Source organism: Phacochoerus africanus, chromosome 3 (genome assembly GCF_016906955.1).
Source record: "Phacochoerus africanus isolate WHEZ1 chromosome 3, ROS_Pafr_v1, whole genome shotgun sequence".
In the NCBI taxonomy this organism is placed as follows: domain Eukaryota; kingdom Metazoa; phylum Chordata; class Mammalia; order Artiodactyla; family Suidae; genus Phacochoerus; species Phacochoerus africanus.
In genome coordinates, this window is record NC_062546.1 from 159,914,824 (window position 1) to 159,934,841 (window position 20,018).

The following is a 20,018-nucleotide window of genomic DNA, read 5'->3' on the forward strand; positions in this document are numbered from 1 at the left end:
CAGCGTCATTCTTAATAGCCAAAAAGTTGAAATAACCCATATGTCCTTCCTAAAATACAATGATACTTCAAATGTATATCCATATAGGGGAACATTATTTAGCCATTAAAACAGGAATGAGTTACCACAAACCAAATCCAGGACCAGCCAGCTTCCCAACTTTATGATTGAATTTTAACAAACATTTGAGGGAGAATTAACACCTGTCCTTCTCAAAACATTCCAAAAAATCAAAGAAGGAATGCTTGCAAACTCATTCTATAGGCCAGCATCACCCTGTTACCAAAACCAGACAAAGGCACTAGAAAAAAAGAAAATTACAGGGCAATATTGCTGATGGACAAAGATACAAAAGTCTTCAACAAAATATTAGCAAACCAAATTCAGCAATACATGAAAAGGATCAGACACCACAGTCAGGTGTGATTTATCTTAGGAATGCAAGAATGGTTCAGTATCTATACATCAGTCATCGTGATATACCACATTAACAAATTGAAGAACAAAAGTCACATGATCATCTTGATAGATGCAGAAGAAGCTTTAGACAAATTCAATATCCATTTATGGTTAAAAAAAAAACTCTTAACAAAGTAGGTATAGAGGGAACATACCTCAAAATAATAAAAGCCATAAATGACAAGCCCACAGCTAACATTGTATTCAAAGGTGAAAAACTGAAAGCTTTTCCTCTAAAATCATAAACAGAACAAGATTGCCCACTCTTACCAATTTTATTCAACATATTATTGGAAGTCCTAGCTACAGCAGATAAGAAAAAGAAATAAAAAGAATCCAAATTGGAAAGGAAGCAGTAAAATTTTCACTCTTTGCGTATGATGTGATATTATATATAGAAAATCCTAAAGATGCCACCAGAAAACTATTAAAACTAATAAATGGATTCAGTTAAATTATAAGATACAAAATTAATGTACAGGATTGTTGCATTTCTGTACATTAACAATGAACTTTCAGAAAGAGAAATTTAAGTGAACAACTCTGTTTACAATTGCATCAAAAAGATTACATAGAAATAAATCTAACCAAGGAAGTAAAAGACTTGTACGCAGAAAATTATAAGACATTGATGAAAGAAACTGAAGACAACACAAACAAATGGAAGGATATGCTCATGGTCTAGAAGAAATTAATACTGTTAAAATGACCCTACTTCCCAAGGCAGTTTACAGATTCAGTGCAATCTCTATCAAAATACAAATGGCGTTTTTCACAGAACTAGAAGAAATAATTCCAAAATTTGTATGGAACTATGGAAGACCCAAAATAACCAAAACAATCTTAAGAGAGAACAAAGCTGGAGGTATCGTGCTCCCTGACTTCAGACTACAAGGCTACAGTAATCAAAACAATATGATACTGGCACAAAAACAGACACATAGATTAATAGGGATCATAGAGAGCCCAGAAATGAACCCAGCTAGTATCCATGAGGACGCAGGTTTGATCCCTGGCCCTGCTGAGTGGGTTAAGAATCTGGTGTTGCTGTGAGCTCTGTTTTAGATCACAGACGTGACTCACTGTGGCTGGCACCTGCAGCTCCAATTCAGCCCCTAGCCTGGGAACTTCCCTATGCTTCAGGTATAGCCGTAAAAGGAAAAGAAAAAGGAAATAAGTGTTGGTGAGGCTGCGAAGAACAAGGAGCTCCTTGGTGGGAGTGTTAAATTAGTGCAGCCACTATAGAAAATAGTATGGAGGTTCTTTAAAAAATAAAAGAGCTATGATACAGTCTAGCAATTCCACTTCTGGGTGTTTTTCTGAAGAAAATGAAAACACTAATTCAAAAAGATATGTACATTCCTATGTTCATTGCAGCATTATTTACAATAGCCAAGACATGGAAGCAACCTACGTGCCCATCAGCAGTGAATGAATAAAGAAGATGTGGTATATTTATATACAATGAAATATTTTTCATGCTCAAAGGAGAATGAAATTTTGCCATTTTTGACAACATGGATGCACCTAGAGGGTATTTATGCTAAATGAAGTGAGTCAGAAAAAGTAGTATTGTACGATTTCACTTATATGTGGAATGTAAAAAACAAAACAAATGAACAAATATAACAAAACAAAGACTCAGAGAATAAACAGGTGGTTGCCGGAGGGGTAGGTGGTGGAATGGAAAAACAAAACAAAAAAATGGTAACTATGTGAGGAATGAATGCTAATTAGTTTGATTGCGATACTCATTACACGTTTGAAGTTATGTGAAACACATTGTATGCCTTAAATATGATTTTTGTCAATTACACCTCACAGCTGAAAAAAATGATTAAAAAAAAGAAATTATTGCTCATTATCAACCAAATATTTGTGTGTACTTAATTATCCTATTGGTACCAAGTACCAGCATTCTAATTCAGCCAGCTTTTACTCTCCCTAAGGGCAAGGATTCTGATCATTTTTTTCCTTGTATGTCTTTGTAACCCATTACTCTCTTCTCTGTGATGGGACCTCAGAACTTTGATGTGTATAGGCATGTTGAGCGGACTAGTGCTTTTGGAATCTTTCAGGAAGGCTGTGTTTATATAGATTTTTTTGCACTGCAGCTCTCAGTGCAAAAAGGATTAAATGCTTTATAACATACAGAAGTATAGGTTATATAGCTATTAGTAAGAACATTAAACTTCTTTATTTGATAAATATCACTTTGGAATTTTGCCCATAAATATGTGAAGATTGAGCTTTTAAGTTTCAGTGCCCAAATTCTCAAATCACTTGAAATCACATGTTTTAACCTGAAAACACTTGAGCATAGTTTTTATGCCTCTAAAATTTCTAGTGTGGACCAAATAAAATAAAAGGAATTCTGCACAGTTTTACTTGTGAATCCAGTCAGTCTAATTGATCACTGTCTTAACCTGGACACTGATGAAATGAAGCACCCTAATATCTTAACATGATTTCTACCTTGATACATATTATGTTTAATAATCAGAATTCAAAGGCATTACATTAAAATTGTATCTATGCTGAAATTTGTTCAGAGATATTTTAAAAATGGCTCAAAATCTACTTTAAAAGGGAAAAAAAACAATAACTAGGAACCATTGTCATTCAGAGTGATCTTTTAAAGAGCCTTGTTGCTGTCAGTATCATCTGCAACTTTTTGGTAGTCATTTTATCAGTATCTGTTTATAGAAAGTGGAAAGAACCTTGGTCACCTATTTTCTATCTTCCGTTTAGAAGTGTACCCTGTTTCTAAAGGTACATTATTTAACTTTAAATGAATTTTTAAAATAATTTTGTTTTGAGAATGTATTCATTCCCTTAGGCAACTGGAGATTTCATAACCTGTCACATGATCACATATGAAAATGTGTTTATCAGAGACACCATCTGAGAATTCCCAGTTATGGTCTGAAGTTGGTTCTAGTTTATTACTGTCTTTGACTAGAGAAGAGAGAGAGATTAGCAAAGTAAAAAATTGGAGCCAGGAAGGTTAGGGTATAAATCCTGATTCATGACCTATCTCTGTTTCGTTGAGTAAATCAATCTCTGAGCCTACTCTCCTCATCTGCGAAATGAAGTAATACCTGCCTGAAATGGTTGTGAAAATTAACAGTTTCTAGAATAGTTTTGCCTAGTAAGTTCTCCATAAGTCCTAATTCATATTTGATTACTGTTAGTAAAACCCTGGGAATAGATAAATGTTATCCTGTTACACTAAATATTGAGTAACTTGGTCACACATGACTACTTCTTAAAAAGCATCCTTGTTCTATGCACCATACTGTCCCATGGCTCTTCTTGCCTCTGTGGCCAGTCCTTTTTATTCACCTCTTCTTCCTCTGCCTACCTCCTGAATGTTGATGTTGCTTTTTCTCCTAAGCACTTTACACATGTGTTTTAGGATTAGAAGGTACTAAGTGAATATATGTTAAATGAATAAATTGTGTCTGTATTGATGGTTTCTCAAGAGATTTGATTCTATTTGAACCTTGTTAGCTAAATAAAATTTCAGTATGTCATACCTGAGCATACACTTCACAGCCAAACTTTGGTCCAGTCTCTCTGAACCATGATTCTCTTAAACTTCTCTACTACATACTTGCAGTGGAAAAAAAAATCCAGTTTATTATTCAATTTTGATGTCTATGAGGTTCAGTTAGCTTTTTGTAAGTTCTCTGTGTATAAAGGTAATTATAAAAGTAACCGTTAAAGAGAAGTTCCTGTTGCAATGCAGGGGAAACAAATCCGCCTAGGAACCATGAGGTTGCGGGTTTGATCCCAAGCCTTTATCAGTGGATTAGGGATCCAGCATTACCATGAGCTGTGGTTGTTGCAAATGTGACTCGGATCCTGCGTTGCTGTGGTATAGGCCGGCAGCTGTAGCTCTGATTAGACCCCTAGACTGGGAACCTCCATATGCCAAGAGTGCAGCCCTAAAAAGCAAAAAAAAAAAAAAAAAAAAAAAAAAAGAAGAAGTAATTATAAAGAGCGTGCATTATCTGAAATTTTTATACCAGTTTGATTATAGAAATCTTATAGATGTTATCGTCAATCGAATAGTAACACTTGGAGTTGTTACTTAATGTCAATATACTCTGAAGAATATCTTCGGAAGTTTAGGGTTAAAAGAGGGGAGAGAATTAATATTTAATGAAACTGTTATGCCTGGCACTAGCCTTTGTGTTTGCCTACATTATGTATTTTCATCTTTCAACAACTCTGGGAGATAAATATTCTCAGCCATCTTGTAGAAAGAAGAGAATTGAGCTTAAGGAAAGTTAAAATAGATTCTACGCTGTAGCATATGCAGCTCCTAAAATTCCGAACCAGAGTTCTATCAGACATTATAGCCTGTACATCTGTTATAAATGTTGCTGAAAATATAAGCTCGGGATGAATGCTAAATGTAGAAATAAATTGTGTAAGTACTTGTGTTTACTAAGTGCATCTGTGTTAAAAGTTGTCTGTCATTTTGTCTATAGGCAATTATTTGGCAGAAAACTAGAGTATCAGATCATAAAATGGCTCTCATGTCTGTTCTGGGGACTGCTGTTATGGGGAATATGGAAGCCTTTCAGTACCACTCTGAAGAATCTCAGGTATACACCAGAATTGTCTTTTATAATTCTCATTTACCAATGAAACTGTTAAATTATTTCCTTTTTGTGGGGTTGGGGTGGCAAGAATTTTTTCTTTTAAAATTTTAATTAAGTGTGTATATAAGGTTAAAAAGAAGAAACTTACAGACCTCAATATTAAACCTCATTCCCCTGCCTTACTTCCTATTTTTATCTCTTCTATTTATTGTTTTTAAATTTAAGTAGTACATACATTAAATTTTTTTAGTGATTTTTTCAATTTAGAATCTTCGTCTGTTTACTTTCCATAATAAAAGAAAAGGAGTTGAGCTCTCTTATCTTTGTTTTCCCTTCCCCATCCTAAAAATGTACTCCAGCTTTTCTTGATCTGTCAGCTTCAGTGTTGTTGAGCCTCTATAATACTGGGCGAAGTTATTAGCACTCTCACTCTTGCTTTTACTTACTCTTCCCTCTCTTAGTCATGTCAGCTCCACTTTCATGTTATCACTTGTAATAATCTATTTTCTTATGTAACTATCTTTTCTTTGAAGATTGATTATAAAAATTAAAAACAATATTACGTATATTTTATTATGACTTCTCTGGTCTCCTTTTCTCTTTTTCATAATTTGTTGGATTCTCTTTTCTGCTACTACCTCCCCTCCTATTCTTTTTTTCAGTATTGAATTATTATTATTATTATTATTATTTTTGGCTACACCTGTGGCATATGGAAGTTCACAGCCAAGGGATCAAACCCATGCCATGACAGCAACCCAAGCCACTTCATTGACCTACTGTGCCAAAAGAGAACTCCTGCAGTATTGAGTTTTTAATTATTATCTTTTTACTAGAGTCTTGGATGGGAGTGTGTGCTCAATTAATGTGTTAAGAGTTCTCTCTGCCTGAGGAACAATTCAGGCCAGCCTTACTGGTCATCATCTGACAAGGGTTCTGTTTTTCAGAACTCCCTTCATAGTTGTTGTAATAGTTTAGACACTAGTGCCACCTTGGACGATGGCTGGTCATGGTGGCTAAGTTGGGATACGGAGGATACTGTCTAAATTCCCCTGGATTGCCTGTGGCTTCATGGAGCTTGATTGCTTATGCTGGTAACAAGAGACAGGAGATCCAGACCTGACAGCTGTGGTGTTGTGCTCTAGAGGTTCTGTCATAGTTTGGCCTGAAGACCAGCAGCATTGGCATTACTTAAAAGCTTGTTAGTTGAAGAATCTCAGATCTCTTCCCAGACATACTGAATCAGAATATGCATTTTAACAAGACCTCCAAAATGCACATTCAGGTAGGAAAAGCACTGATGTAGACCTTGGTCAGCTATGATGTGTGATTGGGACTATTACTTGAGTCAGTCCTGCAGTTGAAAATTTTTTCCTCTAATCTGTATTGAGATATGTTGCTAGATCTATGCTTGTTCCTTGATTTTTAAATTTTGTCTTGAGATAGAATTATGCAAGGGCTGTTGGTAATCTATCACACATACCAAAACTTTGCTGTGCCTTCACATGGTTATTCTTGCATGGGGATTGGGGGAATTTGGAAACCATGTGTTGCTGAATAGTTCCACTTTGATGGGTTGTCAGAATGACAAACTTGAGTATCTCTCTGGCAAGAATGATCATCTAACCAAATTCCTCTTTTGTTCATGAACTAAATATCTAAATGGGTATTGTATTTATCCTGCCACCAGCTACCCATCACCACTCCATGTTTTCTGGGCTTTCAGAGTTCCTTTGACCCCTTATTCCTAGCCAAAGCAGTCTTAAGTTGTTTGCCTACTGTTAATGGTTGCCCCTCTCACCTCACTTATCCTTACTGCATAGGTTCAAGTTGTGAAACTTGGCCACCAGGGCCCTTCACTGGACTGGGATGGCAGATGCATAAGCCTTTGGGAGCCTTGGGTGCAGAAAATCTTTATAACATCTCTTTGCATAATGTTGAGGGGGGGGGTACATTTCTTCTCTATAGCATTGCCACCTAGGAAAAATCCTAATTATGGATGGTGATGCCATCTGTACCACTGCTGAGGTGGCATTTCTTAGGTGGTCTCCCAGTGTGGCTTTGTTGGCTTGATGGAACTCCTCAAGTTTTGGGGGTTTTTTTAATTTTTTTTTTTTTGACATCTCTTCCCTTTGATATCTCTGCATTAATCCATACTAAGTTCTGAGTGAATTCCTCAGTGCTGCCTGATTTTTTTTTTTCCCAAAACGATACTGTTTTTGTATTATTTCTTCTAAACTTGATTTATAGCTACTAATTTTGACTTTTTTATCTTCTGGGTTTTTTTTTTTTTAATGTAATAGATTTTTTTTTATGTGCTCTTCTAAAAGAATGGTATACTTAATAATTTCAATGCCATTTTCTTATTGCTCTACTTTCCTGAGAGAGTATTCTCTCATTCTGTGCTATTTTATATGCTTTGAAATTTTAATTTGCAAAATCATCTTGAATGAAGATTTATTGGTTTTGTTGCTTTGTTTTCCCCCTCCCATTTTTCCCTCCCTTCCATGGTTTGGCCAATATCAAAACCAGGTATTAATATTAGTAGTTAATGCGTTTCATCTTGCCAGGATTTTACAGACCCCTCTTCCTAGCTGACTTGGGAGGGATTTGCCCATTTCAAAGGGAAAAACTGATTTTAATCCCTTGCTTATATGTGTTTTGGGTTCCTTTTTCCATACTAGAATTTGATTTCCCACTGATCAGTTGGTTTCTTTTTCCCTTATTTAACTGAGATATAATTGACATATTAGTTTCAGGTATACAGCATTATGATTTGTTATATGTACACATTGTGAAATGATCGCCACAGTAGTTACATTCATCACCACACATCATTACATTTTTTTTCCCTGATACAACTGGTTTCTGATCATAGAGCACATAAGGGCTTTTGATTTCAGCCATCACTCCCTGTTATGTTTTGCATTCACAACACCTTTATGTTTGTCTTTTTTTTTTGATTTTTGCTTTATTTTTATGGCCATACTCACAGCCTATGGAAGTTCCCAAGCCACAGGTTGAATCCGAGCCCCATGTGCAACCTACACCACAGCTGCAGCAACACTGGATCTTTTAACACACTGTGCTGGGTAGGGGATCAAATCCTTGCCTCTGCAGCAAACCAAGCCACTGCAGTCGGATTCTTAACCCACCACGCCACAGCAGGAACTCCCTTGTCTTATTATTTAATGGTTAGGTCATTTAAAATTTTTGTAAAAACTGATTTGATCCATCACTGCTATATGTATTTGCATTTGGGATGGGAGAGAGGGGAATTTCTCTGTGAATGTATTCCATTAACCTGATCAGAAGTACTAAACTTTTTACTTTAGAAACATAGCTCCACTGAGTTATAGAAGTTTCCTGAAAGAGGAGAGAGTGGTTTGTTAAAAAAGGGAAAATAAAAGTTACTTCAACAGAATCAGAGTAGAGGAGGGGAGATGGTTTGACAGATTGGATGGGGCAGAGCACTTTATCATGGTAAAGGAATACAGGAGAAGCTAATGGGACATCGAGGTAGACATGAGATGAGGGGGTTTTTTTGCTTTTTTTTTTTTTTTCCAGGGCTGCAGCCGTGGCATATGGAAGTTCTCAAGCTAGGGGTCGAATCCAAGCTGCAGCTGCTGGCCACAGCCACAGCAATGCCAGATCCAAGCTGCATCTTTGACCTGCACCACAGCTCACGGCAACGCCAAATCCCCAACCCACTGAGTGAGGCCAGGGATCAAACCCAGGTCCTCATGGATACTAGTTGGATTTGTTTTCAGTGTGCCACGGTGGGAACTCCAGGATGGAATATTTTATCAAGTTTGTAATGTGGTGAGATTGAGAAGGGTTTTTTTTTTTTTTTTTTGACATCTAGTTAAAAATAGTAAGCATTGGGGGATGAAAGAAATAGGGCCTCTATGTCTCTGTCTTAGCATCACTGGTGTGTATGTATAGATGGGATGAAATTACTCTGAGAATACAGGGCAAGAAAAACGGGTCTGATGATGGAACTAAGGGGGACTTTCATATTATAGGCTGAGAGAAATCAGGAAGTCAAACCAAAGAGGAAGAAGAGAGGGATCCATAGTTGAAGAACAATCAGGGGAGAACTATTTGTTTATATTTTTTCTTTTTGTGTGTGTGTTGTCTTTTTAGGGTTGCACCTGTGGCATATGGAGGTTCCCAGGCTAGGGGTCCAATTAGAGCTGTAACTGCTGTCCCAAGCCATGGCCACAGCAACTTGGGATTGAGCTGCATCTGCGGCCTACATCACAGCAACACCGGATCCTCAACCCACTGAGTGAGGCCAGGGATTGAACCTGCGTCCTCATGGATGCTAGTCAGATTTGTTTCCATTGAGCCATGACGGGAACTCCTATATTTTTTTCTTTAATTTTTGTTTTGCTTTTTAGTTGAGAAATACTTGGGTATAGAATTTTATAAGATCTAATTTTTTATTTTGTTTCACTGATTTGGCCTCTTAAAGACTTTTTTCCCCATAAACTAGTCTGATTATCATTTTTTATAGCATTTTACAAGCCTTTACTATTTGATTTTACTTTTCTATATAACATAGTTGGTTCTTAAGATTATCTTAAACCATTTTTAAAGCTCAGTGTTTGGAAGTAGTAGTAATTATTCATTGGCCAGCTAAGATGGTGTGGAAGGAAAACATTAGCAATATTATCAATTTTTTCTTCATTTTAATCTTTCTTCTTACCTAGTCTGGACTTTTTTTTTTTTATCGTCAAGCCTAATAAGTCTTTGAGAGGCTGAACAGGCTCTCCCTGATGCTCAACAGGTGCTTTAAGAAGTATCTCATGTTACTTGGTAAATTACACAACATTTATAGATGTTGTGAAGTTTTACAGTTAATTAAGTAGTATCATTTTGTAATGGATTATCCAGCTTTATGTATTAATTTTTTAATTGGCGCAGTTTGGCCCTGTGACAATAATGCACTTAGTGTTCTAAAACTGGTAATGCATCTCCTTAAACACTTATTTCCAGGGGCAAGGATTGCCATGGACATAGGTGGCAGCCTACAGGCTATGTTTGTAAGGAGCCTCATGGTTTCTGCTTAACTAAAAATAGCACCCCCACTGACATTCTTGCTTTGATAAACCCAAGCTGGCGTTTTACTATTAGTGTTTCTTAACAGATTAATAAAAGATCTGATTCCATTTGTTTCAGATAAGAGATTCTTACAGGCCTGTATAGATAAGAGATTCTTACAGGCCTGTATTTTAAATAATTTAACAAGATCACACTAGTAGTGGAGCTGGGATTTAAATCATGTCAATCTAGCTCTATCCTATATTCCTAACAATTCTCTCTATTACCTTTAAAAATAAAAAATAGGAGCATTTTCCTTGCCTTCTATGCCCTAAATCTCTCTCTTTACTCTGGTATTTTTTCTGAGATCCTTCTTTATTTTCTCCTTCCTTTTCATATATTTGTAACATAGAGAAAAACAGCATTAAAATAATTGGCTTGTTTGTAGAAAAGTTCTTTAAACAAAAATGAAGAAAAAGTACCACACTGACATGTGTCACAGAGTAAAAGATTTTTTTCCCCCCTCAGGAATGAAAATCCAGTGAGACTGACTTCATACCATACTTAGAATAAAGATAGAAACAGCTACTTCCTTATAGAAAAAGGTGGCTGAAAAGAAAAGGACAGATAGCCAAAGGAAATTCACAATATGAGGAAGGAAATTTTTAAAACATAGGAAGAAGGTAGGGTTGAACAGAACAATGTTTATGCTGTGTGTCCTATGACAATAAGATACATGCCCATTCATGAAACTTTCATGAATGCCAATTTCTCCTTAAAATAGAGTTGCAAAATGGGAGAGTTAAAGGTTGCTTACTCAATTTAAACATGCTTTAGTAATTTATTTAAGATTAGTGTGCAGGTCATGGTTATTAGGAAGTATATGGCTCTTTAGATCTTAAAATGAAAATTCATTTGTTTGGTTTTTTTAATACCTTTTGATGTATCGTATATAGCCAGACCCATGGAATCACATCTTTTGTTTATATTGCATATTAATTCTATAATTATTTATTACAATTATAGATTTATCTAAGTGGATTTCTTCCAAAACATAATGCAGACCACTCTGTCACAAGTCTTTCAACCCCAGAAAGGAGTTTCATCTTTATAAACAGTCGACCAGTACACCAAAAGGACATATTAAAGGTAATCTTTTTCAGAAAAATGTTATCACTTGGATCAGAAATAAAAACTCTGTTATTTGTCAGCTTATTATATGGACTACTTCTAAGAATTGTTTCTAAAATAAGGAAAAAGGACAAAAAGATAAATACCATTTATGAAGCATTGTGCTAGGTACCTTACATGTTACTCTTTACAGAAATTCTATTATGAATTATTATCTTTATTTATAGCAAAGAAACCGAAATGTTAATAACTATCTTAGACCGCATAGCCAGGAAGTAACAGAAATAGAATTTGAACCCAGTACTTTCAGAACATCCATGAGACTATGATCTTTTAACCATGAAGTCAGTTACATTGGATTTTTATACTTCTTAATGACATGCTTCATGTAAGTTCAAGCCTTCTAAATGAATATTACGCTTTAGATACTGCTTTTCCTCATGAGCAGTTACATACACTCAGTTTCTCAACTGAATATGCTTCTTTTGGTGGTATTTTAAGGATGGCAATACTGTCTTTATTTATGTCACCTTTTCTGTCTTTTATTCATTACATATATTCCTAGCTTATCCGACATTATTACAATCTGAAATGCCTAAAGGAAACTACTCGATTGTATCCCATTTTCTTTCTGAAAATTGATGTTCCTACAGTTGATGTGGATGTGAATTTAACACCAGATAAAAGTCAAGTATTATTACAGAATAAGGTAACCTTTCTCAGATAATTTTTTTTGTATTTATGCTACTTACAGACTAACTTAGTCTTAACCATTTTCACGTGAAATTAGAGATTTGCTTATTTGCGTATTTTTTGATGTTATTTTCATAATTTTCCCTAATATTTGTTGATTTGTATTTTTAGGAGTCTGTTTTAATTGCTCTTGAAAATCTGATGATGACTTGTTATGGATCACTACCTAGTACAAATTCTTATGAAAGTGATAAAACAGATGTTTCCTCAGCTGACACGGTTGTTAATAAAGCAACAGAAACAGATGTGCTTTTTATGGAACATGTGGAAATAATTATCCAAATGTTGATACTTCAGCCATTCTTTTCCAAAATGATGTGCATGATGATAAATCTGGGAACAACACTGATTTTTGTGTAGATCCTCAGATACATGTTGGTGACCATTTTGGTGATCATTTTAATAGTGAAAATTCTAGCATTGATAAGAACACTTATCAGGAGATCCCAATGAATAATTTACCATATGAAAACACCCAAAGGAATATAGTGAAACTCGTCTTGTGGATTCTGTTGAGCATGCCCAATCAGAAAATGCCAATAAAGATCATATAGAGGAAAATGAGGAAGAAGCAGTCCTTGAGAAGTCTTTGGAAATTTGTGCAGATGACTGGAGTAAGGGAAGTGTACTTAAAAATTCAAGAGGAGAAAACATTGAACCTGTGAAAATTTTAATGCCTCAAGAAAGTTCAGCATGTAAAGTAAGCAATAATAATAATTCAAGTCCTGAGCAAAAGAATCTCAGTGAAAGTTTCTGTGACAAAAAATCAAATGTGATAGATAACAAATCTGGACAGCTTACAGCTTATGATTTAATTAGCAATCGAGTAATCAAGAAACCCATGTCAGCAAGAGCCCTTTTTGTTCAAGATCATCGTGCTCAGTTTCTCACAGAAAATTCCAAGACTAGTTTGGAAGATGCTACAGCACAAATTGAAGAACTGTGGAAGACACTGAGTGAAGAGGAAAAAGTAAAGTAAGTTTCCAGAGTTTTCATGTGGCCTAATTCTCACGTATTTCCATTCTATGTGACTTATTGGGTTCAAAAAATTTTTTAAACTTCTTATTTATGGAAAAGCGAAATGGAAAATAACTTTCGGCTTCACTAGAGTACCTTTTTTGCCATTACTTTTTTTCCTAATTTAGAGGTTTTTATGAGGCTTTTTTGTTTGTTTTGGTAAATGCTTTACTTTCTGATTTAAGATTATAGTTAAAAGTTTTCCATTCTTGGGAATTCCCATAGTGGTGCAGGGAAACGAATCTGACTAGGAACCATGAGGTTGCAGGTTTGATCCCTGGCCTTGCTCAGTGGGTTAAGGATTCTGGCGTTGTCGTGAGCTGTGGTGTAGGTAGCAGATGTGGCTCGGATCTGGCATTGCTGTGGCGTAGGCCGGCAGCTACAGCTCTGCTTAGACCCCTAGCCTGGGAACCTCCATATGCCACTGGTGCGGGCTTCAAAAGAACAAAAGACCAAAAAAAAAAGTTTTCCATTCTTAATTTAAAACTACCATTTTCTTTTATTTCTTATGTTAATCTTCCTTTGACAGGACTTTTTCTTTATAAACTTTTACATTAGAACAATTAAAACTTGTGTTTTTAAGAAAGATATTAACTCTTCCCTTTTTAAGTTAGTCTCTAATGTAACAGTACAAAAATTGTAACATTGCTACAGATTTAATCTAGTGATGTTAATATTGTTTGTATTTAGTGCAACTCAAGGCTCTTTTCTAAAATCTTTTTATTGGCAACTTATAAACCATGAAGGGTTTTGTGAGGTAGGTAAACAGGTGGTTTGATCTATCTTTGTTTATCTATAGTTTAAAATAACTGTATATTGGGGAGTTCCTATCATGGCACAGCAGAAATGAATGAGGTTGCGGGTTCGATCCCTGGCCTTGCTCAGTAGATTAGGGATCTGGCATTGCTGTGAGCTGTGGTGTAGGTCACAGACACTGCTTAGATCCTTCGTTGCTGCAGCAGTGGTGTAGGCCGGCCACTGTAGCTCCAATTCAACTCTGGCCTGGGAACCTCCATATGCCGTGAGTGTGGCCCTAAAAAGTAAAAAGCAAAAAAAAAAAAAAAAGATTACTATATATTACTTCCACCTTTAGGTAAAATGAGTTGTTTTTTGGTTTTTGCTTTTTTTTCTTTTTTTTTCTTTTTAGGGCTGCACCCGAAGCATATGGAGGTTCCCAGGCTAGGGGTCGAATCGGAGCTGCAGCTGCCGGCCAGCACCATAGCTCACAGCAACACCAGATCCTTAATCCACTGAGTGAGGCCAGAGATCGAACCTGCCTCCTTAAGGATACTAATCAGATTATTTCTGCTGAGCCAGGACGGGAACTCCCTAGGTCAAATGATCTTAATAAATATTCCAAAAAAATATGGTAGGTACTTCTAATTGACCTAGGGTACTTAGTATAAAAACAAAGTATTATGATTTGAGTGATCTAGCCCACCAGAAGATGAAAAAATGTAATTATACTTCCAATCACATACTACCTAAGACATCTCAGTGCTGTGTCAAACATCTGAAGTTTTATTTGGTGATAAACTACATGGATACTTGACCAATTTTTTTTTCATTTTTTTTCTTTAGCTTACCCAATAGTAAAAAGACACTGTCAATTTAAAGTAATAAAGACCAGTATTAACATCAGTAGGCAAAACCTCCATAAGTTAACTTCTCTCCACCTTCTTTTTTTTTTAAAGTGGGATGGTTATTGTGTTTTGTTCTTTTTTCAAACATACACAAAAGTAGACTAGACAGTACAGTGAACCTATTACCCTGTTTCACTAAACCTCATCTCATGGTCAGCTCCACTTCATGTCTTTACACACATCACTTCCCCTCCATCATTATTATTCTGAAACAGATCCTAGGGTAATATCTAATTCATCAATATTTTAATATATATCTATAAAAGACAAAGATACTCTTATTTTAAATAGAACCATAATAAAGTTCTCATAACTTTCTAAACATGAATTCTTTAATGTCATCAAATATTCAGTGTTCAAATTTCTAATTATTTCATAAATGTCAATTTTTTTGAAAAGTTTATTTGAATCAGGATGCAAATAAGTTTCACATATTGTTATCTTTAGTTTTAACTAATGACACATACACTTTATTTATTTATTTATTTATTTATTTATTGTCTTTTTGCCTTTTCTAGGGCTGCTCTCACGGCTTACAGAGGTTCACAGGCTAGGGGTCTAATCACAGCTGTAGCCACTGGCCTACGCCAGAGCCACAGCAACACGGGATCCGAGCCGAGTCTGCAACCTACACCACAGCTCACAGCAACGCCAGATCCTTAACCCACTGAGTAAGGCCAGGGATCGAACCCGTTACCTCATGGTTCCTAGTTGGATTCATTTCCGCTGCGCCACAATGGGAACTCCAAAGATGAGTACACTTAAGTTTTAAATACAACAAACCCCAGAAGTTAAATTCCATTGATCAGGAAGGTGATGAATTGAGAGTTGCCTGAGAACAGGAAAAAAGTACAGATGTTCTCAGTTCTCATGGAAGCAAGGACAGTGTAACAGCTCAAGATAGCTATTCCTTTGCAGCCTCACAATAGCAAGTTATTATTTCAGGGTCCCCCCCCCCCCCTTTAGGGCCACACCCTCAGCATATGGAAATTCCCATGCTAGGGGTTGAATTGAAGCTACAGCTGCTGGTCTATGCCACAGCAATTCGGGATCCGAGCTGCGACTGCGATCTACTCATGGCAACACCGGATCCCTAAACAACTGAGCAAGGCCAGGGATTGAACCTGTATCCTCATGGATACTAGTTGGATTAATTTCCTTTGCACCACAACGGGAACTCCCTAGTTCAGTTTTATATCAGCATTGTTTCTCCTTGAAGGCCCAAGGTGTTAAGTTACAAGGATTATGGTTAATAGGTCTCATCTAAAAATTTATCATCAAGCAGTATTCTGGATTTCAAAATTTTATCTTATTGCTATAGGGTAGAGACAAAAGAGGCATCGTTAGTCAAAAGCAGACCTCTGAAGCTACACCTGGGTGCTAACCTTAGTTCCTATCTTTGCTAGCTTTTTGTAAAAATGTGTGAACCATATCTCCTGGCTTTTTATGAGGATTAAATAAGATACTGTGTGTTATGATATAAGAAAATGAATGGCACATAGTAAGGAATTGTTCATAATGTTAATCAGAGTTAATATCTGATTTTATATGTATATGTATATATAAAATAATGACATTTTTATTTGCTTATTCAAGGTTAAATTTAATTTGGAGGCCAGAAAAGAAACCTATAAAGAAAACATAGGTATCTTGGGATCGTAGGGCTTACTGTATCTCATCAAAAGCTCTATTGGAACCTTCCATAGCCAAGGATCTAGGGACATGATAGATTGCATCCAAAATCATGATTAGTAAGAAGGTAGAGCAAAAATGTTATTACTGTCAAGAATCACACTAATTACCATTTGTCTTCTAGTCTTTATCTTAGAATTTGTCCCAAGGTCTTAAATTCTACAAGTAGTGCCAAGGCATAAGAAAGTAGACTCTTCTATGTGTAATCAGTCTTTATATCCTTTTCTTCCTTTTTTTTTTTTCTCTTCTTGCTTCCCGTTCCCTTCCCTTTTCTTCCTTTTTTTTTCTTTTCTTTCTCCCTTCTCTTCTCTTCTCTTTTCCTTCCTTATTTTCTTCAATTAGGAAATATTTACTGCGGACATTCTATGTACAAGGTCCTGTATACTCTTGCTAGTCATTTTAGATACAGTGATAAGTGATAAATAAAACATACACTGACTAGTACTCATCAAAGTGCAGTCTAATGAGGAAGACACTATCAAACATAGTAATTATAGAATTTTAATAGAAGGATCATACAGAGTTATGAAAACATTTAGCAGTTGGGCTTAATCATATCTATCAGACAGGAAATGTTTCCTTGAATAGAAATTAATCAGAATGGTGTAAGGAATTTTCTATATTGAAGGAACAGCATGTGAGGATGCCCAGAAGCTAGAAGGAAAATGCTAGTATGGAGGAACTGGAGATGCCCTCTTTGAGAGGAATGGATTATGGGGGAATGTGGTAAAAATGGATAGAGGAAGGCAGGTCCGATTATGAAAAGTTCGGAGTTTAAATAAGACCTAGAATCGGGGTTTTCTATCGAGAGCTTAGAATAGCCTTTGCAGTAGGGGATACTTTTCATTTTACAATTTTATCTTTCTGTTTTTTTTTCTCCTTGCTCTCCTTTCATCTGGTGGATTAGAAACCAGATTTAGGCCGTGTGTCCTCCCAATGGGATCTCAGTCAATTGATGTGAACTTAAACTTTCATTTGCGGTAGCTGTGAACATGTTTCTACTTAAAATCACTAAAAATAGGGAGTTCTCTTGAGACACAGTAGGTTAGGCATCTGGTGTTGCCACAGTTGTGTTATGTGGTTGCATAGGTTTACAAAGCTGCTAAATGTCAAGACCAGGCCATGCAGTCTGTCTCTGAGGTCTGTGCCCTTAACCAGTATACTTTACTGAACACAACTGGTAGTTTTCACTTCTGGGTATACTGTAGAATCACCCATGGAGCTCTTTAAAAGTAGTGCTGCCTGAAATTTCTTCTGTGGTAATGAACCCAGCTAGTATCCTCGAGGTTGCTGATTCAGTCCCTGGCCTTGCTCAGAAGGTTAAGGGTCTGGCGTTGCCTTGAGCTGCAGTGTAGGTTGCAGACATGGTTCAGATCTGACATTGCTGTTGCTGTGGCATAGGTCAGCAGCTGCACCTCCAATTCGACCCTTAGCCTTCCATATGCTGTGGGTACAGCCCTGAAAAGCAAAAAAAGAAACAAACAAATACATAAATAAATAAGCACTGCCCAACCTCAGGTGTGGAAAGTTAAAAGCTCTGAGGGTGGGACCTAGGCATATCAATTTTTTAGAAAAGAGTTGATATAACCACTATGCCAAGCTATACTTGGCCCTAGAAGTTTCATTTTGCTCTGATTATTAACCAAAAAGAAAAGCCCCGCTTAACTTTTTACCCAGTATAATTTTAAAAGGTCCATTATCTTGTACCTTTGAAATTGAATTAGATAATTTAGTTGTGTTCAGTTTACTTGAATTTATTTTTTCATTGCTAACTCTAAAAGTGAATAGCAAATAACTGAAAAAATTAACATTTAGCTGTAAAATCATTACAAATTTAATCCTGTCATTTTTATTTTGAATGTTATTATGGTGACTTTATTTTAACTAGTATCCAATTACTAAATGTATGTAAGTTTTCTTTTGTTGTGCTCAGGGAATTGTTTCTTCCATGTTGATGCTACGGCAAATATTTAAGAAACTCTTCAGACTTGAAATTGACTCCTTACTTTATTATTTTATTTTATTATTTTTTATTTTTATTATATTTTATTTTATTATTTTATTTATTTCCTTTTTTCCTTATACTTTAAGTGGTTTTTAAAATGGATAAAATTTACCTACTGTGAAATGCATAGATCTTAACTATATAATAGTTAAATACATTTTCACATGTATACACCAATGAAACCACATCACAGAAAAATATAGAACATTTTTATCAGCCCAGAAAGTTTCCTGATGCCACCTACAAGCCAGTCTCCATTCACAGTCACTGTTTTGATTTCCATCACACTGGCTTGGTTTTGCCACTACTTGAACTTCTTATAAATAAAATCATAATGATACTTACTCATTTATATCCAGCTTTTTCCCCTCAGCAAAATATTTTTGTGATTTTCATTCATGTTTGTTGAATGTATCCATATAGTTAATTCCTTTTCTTTGGTGAATATTTTAGTTGTATAAGTATACCGCCATTTGTTTTTTTGGTCTCCAGTTGATGGATATTGTATTCTTTCCAATTGGGGGCAATTATGAATAAAGCTGTGTTGTTTAGTTTCCAAATATTTTGAGTTTGTCTAAGTATCTCATTGGTACTGCTTTGTAATTAATTTTGGCGTAGATAGAGAAAGTATTGATTGATTTAAATCTTTTGAAATTTCAGAGTTCCCTTCGTAGCTCAGTGGTTAATGAGCCCGGCTAGGAACCACGAGGATGCAGGTTCGATCCCTGGTCTCGCTCAGTGGATTAAGGATCTGGTGTTGCCATGAGCTGTGATGTAGGTCACAGACACGACTCGGACACCATTTTGCTGTGGCTGTGGCTGTGGCGTAGGCTGGCCGCCGTAGCTCTGATTTGACCCCTAGCGTGGGAACTTCCACATGCCAAGGGTGCAGCCCTAAAAAGCAACAATAAAATAAAATAAATCTTTTGAAATTTATTGAGAACTAAGCCCGGTAGCATGTCTTGAAGAATGAACACCTAAAAAGAATCTGAATTCTGTAGTTGTTAGATATAGTGTTCTGAAATAATAGTTAACTCAAGATAGTTGATAGTATTACTAAAATCCTTTTATGGCTTTATTTTTGATGTAATTCTGTCAGTTACTAAGGGAGGGGTATTGAAGTCCCCAACTATGATTCTGGATATATTTCTACCTTTAGATCTGTAAGTTTTTGCTTCATGTAATTTGAAGCTCTTTTATTAGATGCATGCACATTTATGATTGGTGTACCTTCCTAATGGCCCTTTTGTCATTATGAAATGCTCTTCCTTATCTCTGGTATCATTTCTTATTTATGTTATATTACTATAGCAAATCTTTCTTATGCTTACCATTTCCATGGTTTATCTTTTCTATTATATTACTTTCAATCTGTGTCTTTTTTTCCCCCCAAACTGTCTGTGTTAACTCTTGTAGACCATATACAACACATAGCTGGATTTGCTTTTGTTTTTGAAGTGGACTACAGGAGTTCCCTAGTGCCTCAGTGGGTTAAGGTTCAGGCATTGTCACTACAAGCATCTTAGGTTGCTGCTGTGGCGCAGTTTTGATCCTTTGCCCAGGAACTTCCACATGCCCGAGTGCAGCTAAATAAATAAATAAAGTAGACTACATTTTAATTTTGCTGTACTAGATAGCGCTTTATGTTCCTTTATTTAA

General features: G+C 35.9%; 1 protein-coding gene across 1 annotated transcript in view; it reads left to right on the forward strand.

Moving 5' to 3' along the window:
- The window catches only part of PMS1 (PMS1 homolog 1, mismatch repair system component), a 121,294-nt gene that overhangs the window by 80,157 nt on the left and 21,119 nt on the right, over positions 1 to 20,018 (forward strand). The window contains 6 exon segments of the mRNA XM_047773055.1: positions 4,959 to 5,075; positions 11,145 to 11,267; positions 11,815 to 11,958; positions 12,114 to 12,255; positions 12,258 to 12,479; positions 12,482 to 12,977. Coding sequence (XP_047629011.1) covers positions 4,959 to 5,075; positions 11,145 to 11,267; positions 11,815 to 11,958; positions 12,114 to 12,255; positions 12,258 to 12,479; positions 12,482 to 12,977 — 1,244 coding nt within the window.